This window comes from Aquarana catesbeiana, linkage group LG11 (genome assembly GCF_042186555.1).
Source record: "Aquarana catesbeiana isolate 2022-GZ linkage group LG11, ASM4218655v1, whole genome shotgun sequence".
Taxonomy (NCBI): Eukaryota; Metazoa; Chordata; class Amphibia; order Anura; family Ranidae; genus Aquarana; species Aquarana catesbeiana.
The window spans coordinates 115,707,403-115,720,479 of NC_133334.1; the positions used below are offsets into that span (position 1 = coordinate 115,707,403).

Below are 13,077 nucleotides of genomic sequence, written 5' to 3' on the forward strand. Positions count from 1 at the left end.
GTGTGCTGTGCGGTGTAGTGGTGGTGTGCTGTGCGGTGTAGTGGAGGTGTGCTGTGCGGTGTAGTGGTGGTGTGCTGTGCGGTGTAGTGGAGGTGTGCTGTGCGGTGTAGTGGAGGTGTGCTGTGCGGTGTAGTGGAGGTGTGCTATGCGGTGTAGTGGAGGTGTGCTATGCGGTGTAGTGGAGGTGTGCTATGCGGTGTAGTGGAGGTGTGCTGTGCGGTGTAGTGGTGGTGTGCTGTGCGGTGTAGTAGTGCTGTGTTGTGCGGTGTAGTGAAGGTGTGCTTTTTTTTTTTTTCCCAACAGCTTGGGGGGCGGCGCCCAAGCACCCCCTATGGACGGGCCGCCACTGACCCCTGGTGGCTTAACAGAGTAGCGGGAAATTGAAAAGAAGGTAAGTAAATGCATCTGTTGAGGTGTGCACTAAAGTGAACCTTTGCTGACCTGCATGAGCAAAGCACAGATTCACTTTAGGGTAAACACTGTAATAATATTTGAAGATGTGCAATCACCAAAAAATATGCTAAACTTTCAATTTTAAGGGTCAATTACCCGCATGAAAGACCACAAAAGATGATTATAACAGAAACTGAACTGCTGATGTTTAAATCATATAGTGCAAAGACTTATCTTACCACAACTATTCTTCTACAGCACAAAGGCAGACATACTGTAGTCAGCAGATTGTCCTTGTACAGGAAAAGTTTTTGGTCCCCCCCCTTATGCAATTGGGAATAATAGTTAAGACATGAACTATGCTTCCCGTGCTCATAGAAGTGAGCAGTATACAGGTATAAATTAGAGCAGAAGGAGGCCACAGCACCTACCAAATCCACAGATCCTGCAAATTAAACCACTAAATCCTAGAGGGCCCTTGCATAGTCTGCACAAGTGGTGCATTCACCCGTCTCCAGCACTAAAAGTGTAACTAAACTACTAAACACAAAGCTTTTTTTTTAGCTTTGGATAGAGTGGAGATGGATTACAACACGTCAGTTTTTATTGCTGCCTATGCCTCCATTCGGGAGATTATGTTTACCATTATCATTGAAAGTGAAAGAAAAAGAAAATCCTGATGGGTTGACATCAGAATAGTAATTGGGAGGAAATGGGGACACTAGTTACATAATTACATAGTTGGTAAGGTTGAATAAAGACATCAGTCCATCTAGTTCAACCTGCCCACAACCCAGAGTGACGGAGAGGACTGTTGAGTGCCAGAAGCCTACTGAAATGAGGAATAAGGGAACTATTACAGCTTATTACTTTATCATTTACCGCTAGACCTAATAAGCATTTAACCTTTGCAGTGGAGTGGCACTACAAAGATAAATGTTGATGATGTGCTTCACACTGCACCGCTCAATGCGGCGATCGGTGGTGAGCTGGTGATGACACAGCACATCACTGATCAGGGTAAAGAGCTGATGACGTAGGCTCTTTACCATGTGATCAGCTGCGTCCAATCTGCGTTGTCATTGTCTAAGGAAAAGGAAGCTGATAACCGGTTTTCCAGTTACAGGGGACATTTACACTGATAATCAGGGCACTGATGATCAGTTCAGCCCCTTTAGTGCCCATCAGTGCAGCCTCATCAGAGCACATCAGTGAAGAAGATAAATCACTTATTTGCAAAACTGTATAACAGAAACAAAGATGTTTAGCAACAACAAAAAAACAACCAAAAATTCAGAAAAAAAAACTCCAAAAACGTTTTCTTTGTTTCTGTTATACAGTTTTGCAAATAAGTGATTTATCTTCTTCACTGATGTGCTCTGATGGGCAGTGGTGATTAAATACCACCAAAAGAAAGCTCTATCTGTTTCAAAAAATGATAAAAATTTCATATGGGTACAGTGTTCCATGACCGCGCAAACGTCATTTAAAGTGAGACAGTGCTGAAAACTGGCCTGGGCAGGAAGGTGGTTAAAATGCCCTGTATTGCAGTGGTAATACAACAACAAAAATATGGATGAGCTGGGATGACAAAATGTGAGCAACAATTTTGTCATGCCTTTCAAAATACTTAAAAAACAAAAACAAAAAAAAAACACTTCTATAATACCTCAAATACATGGCTCCCAAGTGTCCCTGATTTGGAGCAATGTCCCTCTGTCCCTCTTTCCTCCTCATTTGTCCCTCATTTTGGTCTGATCTATATAGTTGTATATAAAATGCACATTTTATCTTTCAAAAAGTGTTTCCCGGTGCTAAACCTTTCATCCAATTTCTAAACTGCTATATTTGTAAATTTTAAAAGCCAATATAAAGGAATAGTAGTGGTAAAAAAAAGCACTTGTGGGTTTGATTAACCTTTTTTTTTGGTTAATTCCTCTTTAAGGGGGTGTGGCAAGGGGTATGTCCTATGTCTACATACATTTGCCAGTAGGTGTCCCTCATTCCCATCTCTAAATGTTGGGAGGTATGCATCAATATACATGTACAATACTTACCTTACAAGCTCACTGTGAAATCAGAATGTATTGTGGAGTTTTGCAATTATTTTATGCCAAGGACTATTTGAATGTCAGTGGGTGACAGGAAAGGAAAGTTCCTCCGGCACAGTAGCAATTGGTTATCAAGCGTTTCATTTCACCTGATTAAAATGAATTGCCATGGGACATTTAAGTAGACTTCTCCTTCAAGAACTTGCATAGATAATAAGGAGCAATGGATGACAAGCTGAGGTGGCAGAATCGGCACAACATCAAAACCTGTGAGATCTGACACTGCAGACAAGATTGACACATATTCTAAAAAAGGTTCCCGGTGCTAAGATCTATAAGTGCATTGTAGTCCTCTGGGAAGGTAGAGATATAAAACCTGACAACTCAGCAAAGCAGAGTCCCAAAGGGGCATTAAAAACCTTTATGTATTCCATGTACTAACTGAAAAATCTGGAGTGATCAGAAGTCATTCCTTGTTACTAGGGAATAAATAACCAAGGAAGACTGGAACTGAAGCTGGTCTCTTCATTGCAGAAAGAGAACAGAAGTCTGAAAAGCACAGACTTATGAAATCTCCAGAATGATGGACACCAATTCCAGTATGATGGACAAACTGAACCTGGAGTATAAAATGCACTTCCTCCTTTCTAAAAAGCATCAAAAACCTGAACTGTGCACTGAATTCATGAGCATGCAGCATCATTGCCGTACATCACATAAAACTGCATTAGGTGGACTTCACTGGCAGGATCAAACGATGTGTGTGAGACTTTGAAGGGGGACTAAGAAAAAAACTAGTGCAGGTGCACATACAGTTAAAATGGTTCTAAAAGTTCGAAAGGCAGGGAATGCATTAAAGTAAAAATAGGATTTTTATAACAGCTTACCTGTAAAATCCTTTTCTTTTGATGTACATCACAGGACACAGAGCCTCAGTAATTACTGATGGGTTATATGGATATCACAAGGTGATTGGACACTGGCCACACCCTAGACAGGAAGTTCAACCCCCTATATAACCCCTCCCCTTTACTGGGGATACCTCAGTTTTGTAGCAAAGCAATATAGTGTATTAGAAGAGGGGCGGGACCTCTGTGTCCCGTGATGTACATCAAAAGAAATTTATATATAAAAAAATCCTATTTTCTTTCTCGTACATCACGGGACACAGAGCCTCAGTAATTACTGATGGGATGTCCCAGAGCAATGCTATTTGAGGGGAGGGGACCACACAACGTAGGGTGTAATCAGACCTGAGGACCTCGTACTGCTGCCTGCAGCACACTATGCCCAAAGGCGATATCCTCATGCCTTTTTACACGTGGCCAACACCTAAGACACTGGCGAAAAAACGTAGGTATCCCCAGTAAGGGGAGGGGTTATATAGGGGGTTGAACTTCCTGTCTAGGGTGTGGCCAGTGTCCAATCACCAGTGATACCCATATAACCCATCAGTAATTACTGAGGCTCTGTGTCCCGTGATGTACGAGAAAGAAAAAAGGTTTTGCTGTGCCCATTCCCCCTCAAAATACTTACTTGAGGCCTGTATCAATCCAGCGCTGTGCCTGTCTGTCAGTCATCCCTCCTCTCTCCTTGCTCTAACAGGCTTGGCTGAAAGCAGGAGCCATTGACATTACCTAGGGTGTTCTTTAGCCAAATGCAGTCAGCCTAGCAACTCCCACTTCTCCAGACTGACATCCATTCATAAAGACATATTGGGGGAAAATTACTAAGGAAGAAGAACAGAGGCGCCACACTAAGTGCAATATTGAAAGAAATTTAATAAAATCTTTAAAAATAGTACTCACAAAGGTACATTGTAATCAGGCATGTGGGTAAGGTTGTAGTACTGCCGGATGTCCCGGGAGTTGTGTCCGATCAGGTTGCTGGATGGCGGTGATGTCCGTACGACAGGCTGCGCTGCTGTGTGCCGATGCTTCCTGCCTTTGGAGCGCACAGTAGTAACCAGAGAGATGGGATCACTTCCGGATCTGTGTACGAGTAGGCGACGTGTTTGCGGAGCTACGCTCCTTCCTCAGGCCTCTCAGGCAGCAGCGCAGCCTGTCGTACGGACATCACCGCCATCCAGCAACCTGATCGGACACAACTCCCGGGACATCCGTCAGTACTACAACCTTACCCACATGCCTGATTACAATGTACCTTTGTGAGTACTATTTTTAAAGATTTTATTAAATTTCTTTCAATATTGCACTTAGAGTGGTGCCTCTGTTCTTCTTCCCTAGCACCCAGAGGACTGCTTCTTCCATTCAAACGGGGCTGCCTTCTACAGTTGCCTTCATATGCATGTTCATAATGGACTATATTACAGCTTACATGGACATTAAGCAGTCTAAAGTTTTTTGTCAATATTGCCTATAACATTGTCTCAGTCCAAGTCCTTTATCCACGTTTGTAGTTATTTATTGTATTTTTTTGTACATTTGCTCCTCATTAGGAACGATAAGGTTGGGGGGGGTCCTAATTGTGTTGAACTCAGCGCTCACACTTACATGTTGGGGGAATTTACTAAAACTGGTGCACACATAATCTGGTGCATCTGTGCATAGTTGAAAAATAGATGTTATACTCAGCGCTGCTCCTGTTAACAATAAACACTAATACAATATCTAATAATAAAGTGCCTACATCAATGCATTCAATGGCATGATAATACTTAACAATATAAAAGTACTCAGTGCAATTATAGTGCAAAACAAATAAAGTGCAATCATATAAAGTCCATCCAAATAGTGTGTTGAACTTGTGCAAAATACGCAGTTGATGTGATTCTCAGGTGACACTCCGTGCTCCCCTCCTGGTTCCCCACTCACCAGCAATAATCTTTAAATACATCTGTTATTATATTGGGATGGTATCTCCCATCAATGGCTGTTGGATGTGATCATTGTATGGGAATGACACCTTCCTTCCACTGATATATTAGAAGTGTCTGGGATATCCTATATCCAAATTTAATTATCACCTTCCCAGCTTTCACAGTGATCGGATATCCATCTTAGATGTATGGCAATGAAGAGAAAAGGGTATATAGTGCAATACTGCTAGTTTTATTCATAAAAATCCAAAATCATTACACTTACAGCAAAACTTTTAAAATCATGCAGAAAAACGCAGCCTTGGCGTGCAAACAACAATTAGGTCTCCTTCAGCTTAATGCGTTTTGCCCCTCCCACTGGGCATCATCAGAAGCTAGTGGCGCCCGTGACCGGTTGCCTTTTATGCATTAAGTCCCGCCTAATACACATGGCAACTCCTACTACTCTCACTAAGTGCGCAGTAATAATTTTCATCACTTCTTGTTTCCGCCAGAACCGGAAGTGCTGTTACCGCCATTTTGGTACTCCCACTGAATATGAGATCACTTCATGTTTCCACAGGAAGTACTCATATCGCCATCTTGGTACTCATTTTGAGACATTACACCCACTGCTGTTACTTCCTTGTGTATGACCACTTCCTGTACACACAGGAAGTGTGAAAACCATAACTCTAGCACTCAATATTGTTCTTTAAATTCTATATATGTTGTACTTAGTGTGGTATTTACACACCAGATAACCTTCTCAATACATCTATCATTTGTTTTATCTACAAATGTTATCTAATCTAATATGGGCAACAATGCAGGAAGAAAATTCCCATAATGGGACTATGTAATCAAAGAATACAATATCGTACTTTACTTAATGCTCCCTTATTTCTAATGGCTACAAATTATTCCCAATAACAACAATTCATATTCTAATGTGAATTAACAGGCATATACAGAATAGTCAACATTCAAGAAATATATATATAATAAAATGAAATAATGTTGAAAATAAAAATAAAATAACATAAAAAATTATAAAAAATAATGTGAAATAAAAAAAAAATTAAAACTTGCTTATGAAGCAATTCACATCTAGGTCCACGTTTAACCCTTTTGGTGTTAATGACTGTAATTGGTATATCAATTGGGTTTCATTTTGTGAGATAGCACGTTTTAAATCGGTGCTCCTCCAGTGTCTTTCTACTCTATCAATACCACAAAAAATTAGTTTAGAAGGATCCCTGTTATGGAATCTTCTAAAATTGTATGATAAGCTGTGCTTACGAAAGCCCTTTTTAATATTATTAATGTGTTCTCGCAGTCTCACTTGAGTTCTCTGGTGGTTCTACCCACATTCCAAAAGATATGTAACATGTGTGGTACCACATGTGATGAACTTAGTTATCTCATATATCTGTCCAGTTGTTTTAGATTGAAAATGTGTTTTTTTTTTCTTTCCTCCTTTGCATGTTCTACATATCAGGCATTTGCCACATTTAAGGAATCCTATTTGATCAAAGAAAGTGACCTAGTGTCAAGCTGAGGAGACCTAGTGATGGTTGTTTGCACGCCAAGGCGGCGTTTTTTTGCACGATTTTAAAAGTTTTGATGCAAGTGTAATGATTTGGGATTTTTATGAATAAAACTAGCAGTATTACATTATATACCCTTTTCTCTTCATTGTCATACTTCTAAAATGGATAACCGATCACCGTGAAAGCTGGGAAGGTGATAATTACATTTGGATAGGATATCCCAGAAGCTTCTAACTTCTATTTTTTATCACTTGGGGTTTTTTACCTTGCACTACAGCACCAGCCCAAATCACATATTCACACACACACACATATATATATATATATATATTTGGCAACTTCAAAGGAGATTTGAATAGACATCTGTGCATGAACCTGCACAGATGTCTGTCAAATCGCCCCCGAAGTCAGACTGCATTGCCGGTTTGAAATTGTGCGAGTTCGGCTGAACTCGCATGATTTCTAACCCGCAGCAGTGTGAACCTAGGCTAAAACTTGGAAGCTGATTGGTTACCATGCACAGTTGCACCAGATTCTGTGTGCTCCAGTTTCAGTAAATCTCCCCTTTGAGTACTGAGTCGGTGATGTGATGTTTTCAGAAATCTATGTACAGCTCCTCCCACCAGCCATGATCTGCCAGCCCTGCACAGAGACCTAGTGATGTAATGAGTACATTGTGATTTTATTAACCACTTGACAACCATCAACATACCGGTATGTTGCTGGACTTCAAGTGGTTATACCAGGATGATGCCTGCAGCTAATCTCTCCATAGATCTCTCCATAAAGAGTACCTGTCACATGGCCATTGCTGTCACAAGGGATGTTTACACCCCTTGTAACAGCTAAAAAGTGATGACAATTTTTTTTAAAGAAAGTGTAAAAATAAATAAATAATAAAAAAATAAAAATAACTTTTTTTTTTTTTAAAGTGCTCCCATTCACCCAGTACTCACATGCAAAGGTGAATGCACGCACTGGTCCCGAACACATGAAAAACAGCAATCGTCATGTGAGGTATGACCGCGAACGTCAGATCATGGACAGTAATTTTAGCACCTGGTGTAAATCTAAAGTGGTAACCTGTAAAGGCTTTAACAGCGTTGCCTATGGATAGTAAAATGTACATAGTTTGTCGCGGTTGCACGGGCGTGTTCATTTTTAAAGTGTGACATGTTTGGTATCTATTTACTTGGCGTAACATCATCTTATATATTTTACCCAAAAATTGGCTTATGTATTGTGTTTTTTTGCATTACAATTTTTTTAAAAAGTGTATTTTTCTCCCAAAAAAATGTGTTTAAAAAAAACACTGCACAAATACCATGTGACAAAAAATTGCAACACCCACCGGTTTATTCTCCAGGGCCTCTGCTTTAAAAAATATATATAATGTTTGGGGGTTCTAAGAAATTTTCTAGCAAAAAATACTGATTGTTAACATGTAAACAAAAAGTGGTAGAACGTGCCTGGGGGTCAAGTGGTTAAAAAAAATATATGTTATTAGCATGTTAATAAGGGTAGGGGTACCAGGGAAAGTAATATATAAGCAGAACAATAGCATACCTCCCAACTTTTCTGAGAAGGGAACGGGGGACACCTATTAGGAAAAGTATGTAGGCATAGGACACACACCCTGCCATGCCCCCTTAAAAGGAGAATTATACAAAAAAACTATTAGTTAAACCCACAAGTGCTTATTTTAACCTCTATTATTCTTTTATACTGGCTTTTGAAATTCACCAATGCAGCAATTTAGAAATTGGATGAAAGGTTTAGCAATGCAAAACACTTTTCTAAAGACAAATAGTGCATTTTATATACAACTATATAGATCACATCAAAATGAGGCACAAATGAGGAGGAAAGAGGGACAGAGGGACTTTGTTCCAAATCAGGGACAGTCCTTCGAAATCAGGGACAGTTGGGAACTATGCAATAGGTTAAACAAATATTGAAAAACAGGGATGGTTCTCTTCAAAGCAACGTTAAATAATAATTTTACGTAATTAAACAAAGAAACAGCTATTTGTGTGTGTTGTTGTTAATTAATGTGGCCCTTTAAACACATGGATATCATTGATGCAATATATTCTCACTTACAAGACTGAGGTCGTCACAGCAGGCCGCACATGTACAGGATGCAGCATGAGGGGTCAGCAGGCCATCCTGCAAATACAAACACACAGTTCAGCAGACGGATTACAGAATACTAAAATGTACAATCCTTACGGCAATAAGATTACAGCACTGGTGACGGCATTTTCAGTCTATGTTACTGCAGAGGGAGAGGTTCTAGACTGATTATGCTCTTTAGTACAAATAGGGTTTGCAAACATGAGCACATTATATTGTGCCTGGGCCTATTATAGGATTTCAATGCTTAACACTCAATGGTGCATTGTGTAAAGATATATACAGAGTGTTCTGTACACTATACACAGCCACTAATATGTGTGCGGTCATCGCTCAGTCTTGGAAACTGCTGCTGAGAAGGATATTCTTTAAAGGGGTTGTAAAGGTTCCTTTTTAAAAAAAAATAACAAACATGTTATACTTACCAAATTATAAGATGAAACAATCAGCGCCACAAGTAAAAAATATTGTGATGTTTAAATAAGATAACCTAATAATAAATGTGCACAGCTGCTAAACAATCCAAGTGGTACACCACACTAATTTCAAAATGGATAGTAAATACATAAATGTAGCGCTATGTGTAAAATTATAAATATAAAGTGCAAATCTCTAAAATAAATAAATCCTACATATAAATTCCATAAAATAAAAAAGTGAAGAAATAAAACATGAAAAACTCTTCTTGTGATCAGTGTATCCACACAATTCCACCACAGTGATTGGTCGTCCTCAAAAGGAGTGCACACCACCACCAGTAAAAATGCGCCTTCACCTCCCAGATGAGTGAAAACCTATATGCGGATTTCCCCACAAGCTCTTTGCTCTCACTTCCTCTTCCCAATCAGTGGTGGGTAATCCAGATGGCTCTTTTCCTTAATGGTAACTCAGCTCATTAATATCCAAAGAAGCGGATCATCTCCCAGCTTGGCTCAAGATTCCATGAGTTCAGGACATAATAAGTATAGAGACCATAGTGTTCTCCGTATACAAATTTATTCAAAGCCCCTAAACAGACAAGTTGCACTTACAAGATAAAAACTTTTAAAATCACATAAAAACCTCCAGAGTAGCACCGCCGTGTCCACATACACAGTGCCTGGCTGAACGTGACTATCAGCTCCTCCCTTCTAGACGCGTATCGGCCAATCACAGGCCTTCCTCAGTAGATGATTGATTGATTGGGAAGAGGAAGTGAGAGCAAAGAGCTTGTGGGGAGATCCATATATGGGTTTTGACTCATCTGGGAGGTGAAGGCGCATTTTTACTGGTGGTGGTGTGCACTCCTTTTGAGGATGAACAAGCACTGTGGTGGAATTGTGTGGATACACTGATCACAAGAAGAGTTTTTCATGTTTTAGTTCTTCATTTTTTTATCTTATGGACTATTCATTTATATGTAGGATTTATCTATTTTAGAGATTTGCACTTTATATTTATAATTTTACACATAGCGCTACATTTATTTATTTACATCCATGTTATACTTACCTCCTCTGTACAAGGGTTTTGCACAGCGTGGCCCTGATCCTCCTCTTCTGGGGTCCCTCAGCTGCGCTCCTGGCTCCTCCTCCTCTCGAGTGCCCCCTCGAAGAGCCGCTTTTCATGGGGGCACCCATGCGGGCATGCTCCCGAGTCCTGCTGCTGCTTCTATTGAAACAGACAGCAGGACTCTGCCCCGCCCCCCAGCTCCCATGTCACTGGATTTGATTGACAGCAGCGGGAGCCATAGGCTGCTATCAATCTATCCAATGAGGACCCAAGACAGCGGCTGGAGCTGCTGTGCTCATCCCCGTCACAATCGGGTATAGGTAAGAAGAAGGGGGGGGCAGCTGTAGTACAGAAGGTTTTTCACCTTAATGCACAGAATGCATTAAGGTGAAAAACCTTGAGGGTTTACAACCCCTTTAAGAGCCAAATCACACTATGCCTTGCATTAATGCACACGAGACAAAGGTTTTGGAAGGGCCGGCATCACACCTAAACAAACGCAAAAAACAGACCTGACCCACAGCACACAGCTTTGTGTATTTCAGTAAGCTGCATTGCGGATGCATTGCCTGCTACTTTTAAAGTGTAATGCACTACAACGTACAGCACCAAACCAATATCCACTACAGGTACGTGCAGTTATAACAAGCATTTTACCATCCCTTACTGCAAAGAATGAGTGTGAATAGGCTCTTTAACAGTATAACCAAGAGTGTTAATGCTCAGCACTGAGACATCCAGCACAGTGAAAGACCTTTCACACTGGGATGGTTTTCAGGCACTTTACCGCAGGAAATTTCCTCTGCAAAGCACCTGAAAACTGCCTCCCATTCATTCCAGTGTGCCTTTTCACACTCGGGCGGTGTACTTGCGGGACGTTCTGAAAAGTCCTGCAAGCAGCATCTTTGGGGTTGGTTGCGAGTGCTGTATTTAGTGCTCCCAAAATGCTCTGCCCATTGAAATTAATGGCCAGCGCTTTGAAAGCGCCGCAAAACTGGAGTATTTAAACCTTTTTTTTGGGTTAAAATCACCCCACTAGTGGCCGCAAAGCGCCGCTTAAATGAGCGGCGCATTAGCGCTAACAGCCGGCGCTTTCAGTGTGAAAGCAGCCTAAAGCACTTATGGGAATAAGAGTCAGCAGCTACACTAAAAACACATCAACACACACAGCTGTGATGACAGATCACCTCTATTAGAAAATGCTAATTGCCTGGTCAAAGCTATGGACACTTTCTAAATTTAACAACCCACAAATATTCAGATCAGGAAAGTAAGACAGAAGTTTTAAGCCCTTATCTGCACACTTTTTCTGGGTTAGTGACTTTAAATAATGAAGAAATAGGATCAGAATGACAGCTAAGCAACTTGCATATTCTTACAAGGAAGAAAGCAGTGGCAGCCGCTATTAAAAAAAAAAACTAAGTTGACTTCCTCAGTTAATCAGATTTAAGCTGCCTGTTTGTAGTGCAGACTAGATAGCGAATAGAAAAATGACTGGCTGCTTGGAGCAACATGTGTATTTTTTCCACCCAATTATGTACACTTTGGTGATTGGAGAGGAGCGCCTGAGGTCCAAAAAAAAAAAAAAAAAAAAGGTCTCACTTGATGAATTTTATAGTTATAGTTATTTTTATAACTATAAAATTCATCAAGTGAGACCTTTCTTTTGGACATCAGGCGCTCCAATCACCAAAGTGTTCACCGCGGGAATGGCTCCATTGTCTTTATCATAAAGGTAGCAGCCCTAGGTCCAAACGAGTCAATCACTAACCACCTAAAATTGGGATACAACCCATTGGAAGCAATTCCTTCCACCCCCTCCACACAGTAACTTGCTGCTAGACAGCCTCGAGCGGCACCAGTCCAGCATTGTCTTGATTCCCAATTATGTAGTCCTCTGAGCTCACCTGTATAAGGCACTGTAGGGGTCTTCCTGCATATCGAATACTTCGTTTCCAGTCTTTGCTGCTGGCTCTGCCCGCCATGGCTTCAAACTCAGTTGGTGTGTACCACCCATCTCCATGCTTCAAACAGCGCCCACGACCTCCTGTCAGAGTACAACCATAAATTATCCATATATTATTCATCTGAGATTCAAGTAATTCATGAAAGTAAACTGAAAGCTGACAGTTGCTGATAGCTACTGTCATTTACACACTGTCAATCCAGTTTGTGTCCAGGCAGATATATTAAAACAGAATTAAGTTAATTGATAGTCATTAAAAAATAATAATAACTGTATTCTTTTACACAACCCTGTCCAAAAGCAGAGATGACCTGATCTTTCTCTGCTGCAGTTTCACTTTCATTCACAGGTCTATTTCCAGCCCCCACCTTTTGACTGGACAGTAAAATAAAGTAGCACACCGATAAGCTCATCACTCTGTTCTCTCCTTCTTTCAGCATGCTCCCTGCACTGCATTACACCTGATTGGCTTGTGCTGCTTCTCCCTCCCCCCAGTGGCGGCTGGTGGTTTCTTGTTTGGGGGGCAGCAAACAACCGAACCCCCCGCGGCAAATCAACCCCCCCCCCCCCCCCGCTGTCCGCCGGTTGATCCACTGGCACTTACCCCATCTAGGCGGCGGGGACCGGGCATATATGCAGCGGCGGCAGGGACCGGGCATCCAGGCGTCG

At 41.1% G+C, this 13,077-nt stretch overlaps 1 protein-coding gene across 3 annotated transcripts in view; it reads right to left on the reverse strand.

Moving 5' to 3' along the window:
• Window positions 1-13,077, reverse strand: part of DEAF1 (DEAF1 transcription factor) — an 82,149-nt gene that overhangs the window by 60,678 nt on the left and 8,394 nt on the right. For all 3 annotated transcript variants that reach the window (XM_073604926.1, XM_073604925.1, XM_073604927.1), the window contains exons 5-6: window positions 12,350-12,489; window positions 8,919-8,984 (exon numbers count right to left, since the gene is read on the reverse strand). In XM_073604926.1, coding sequence (XP_073461027.1) covers window positions 8,919-8,984; window positions 12,350-12,489 — 206 coding nt within the window. The remainder of the gene's footprint in view (window positions 1-8,918; window positions 8,985-12,349; window positions 12,490-13,077) is intronic.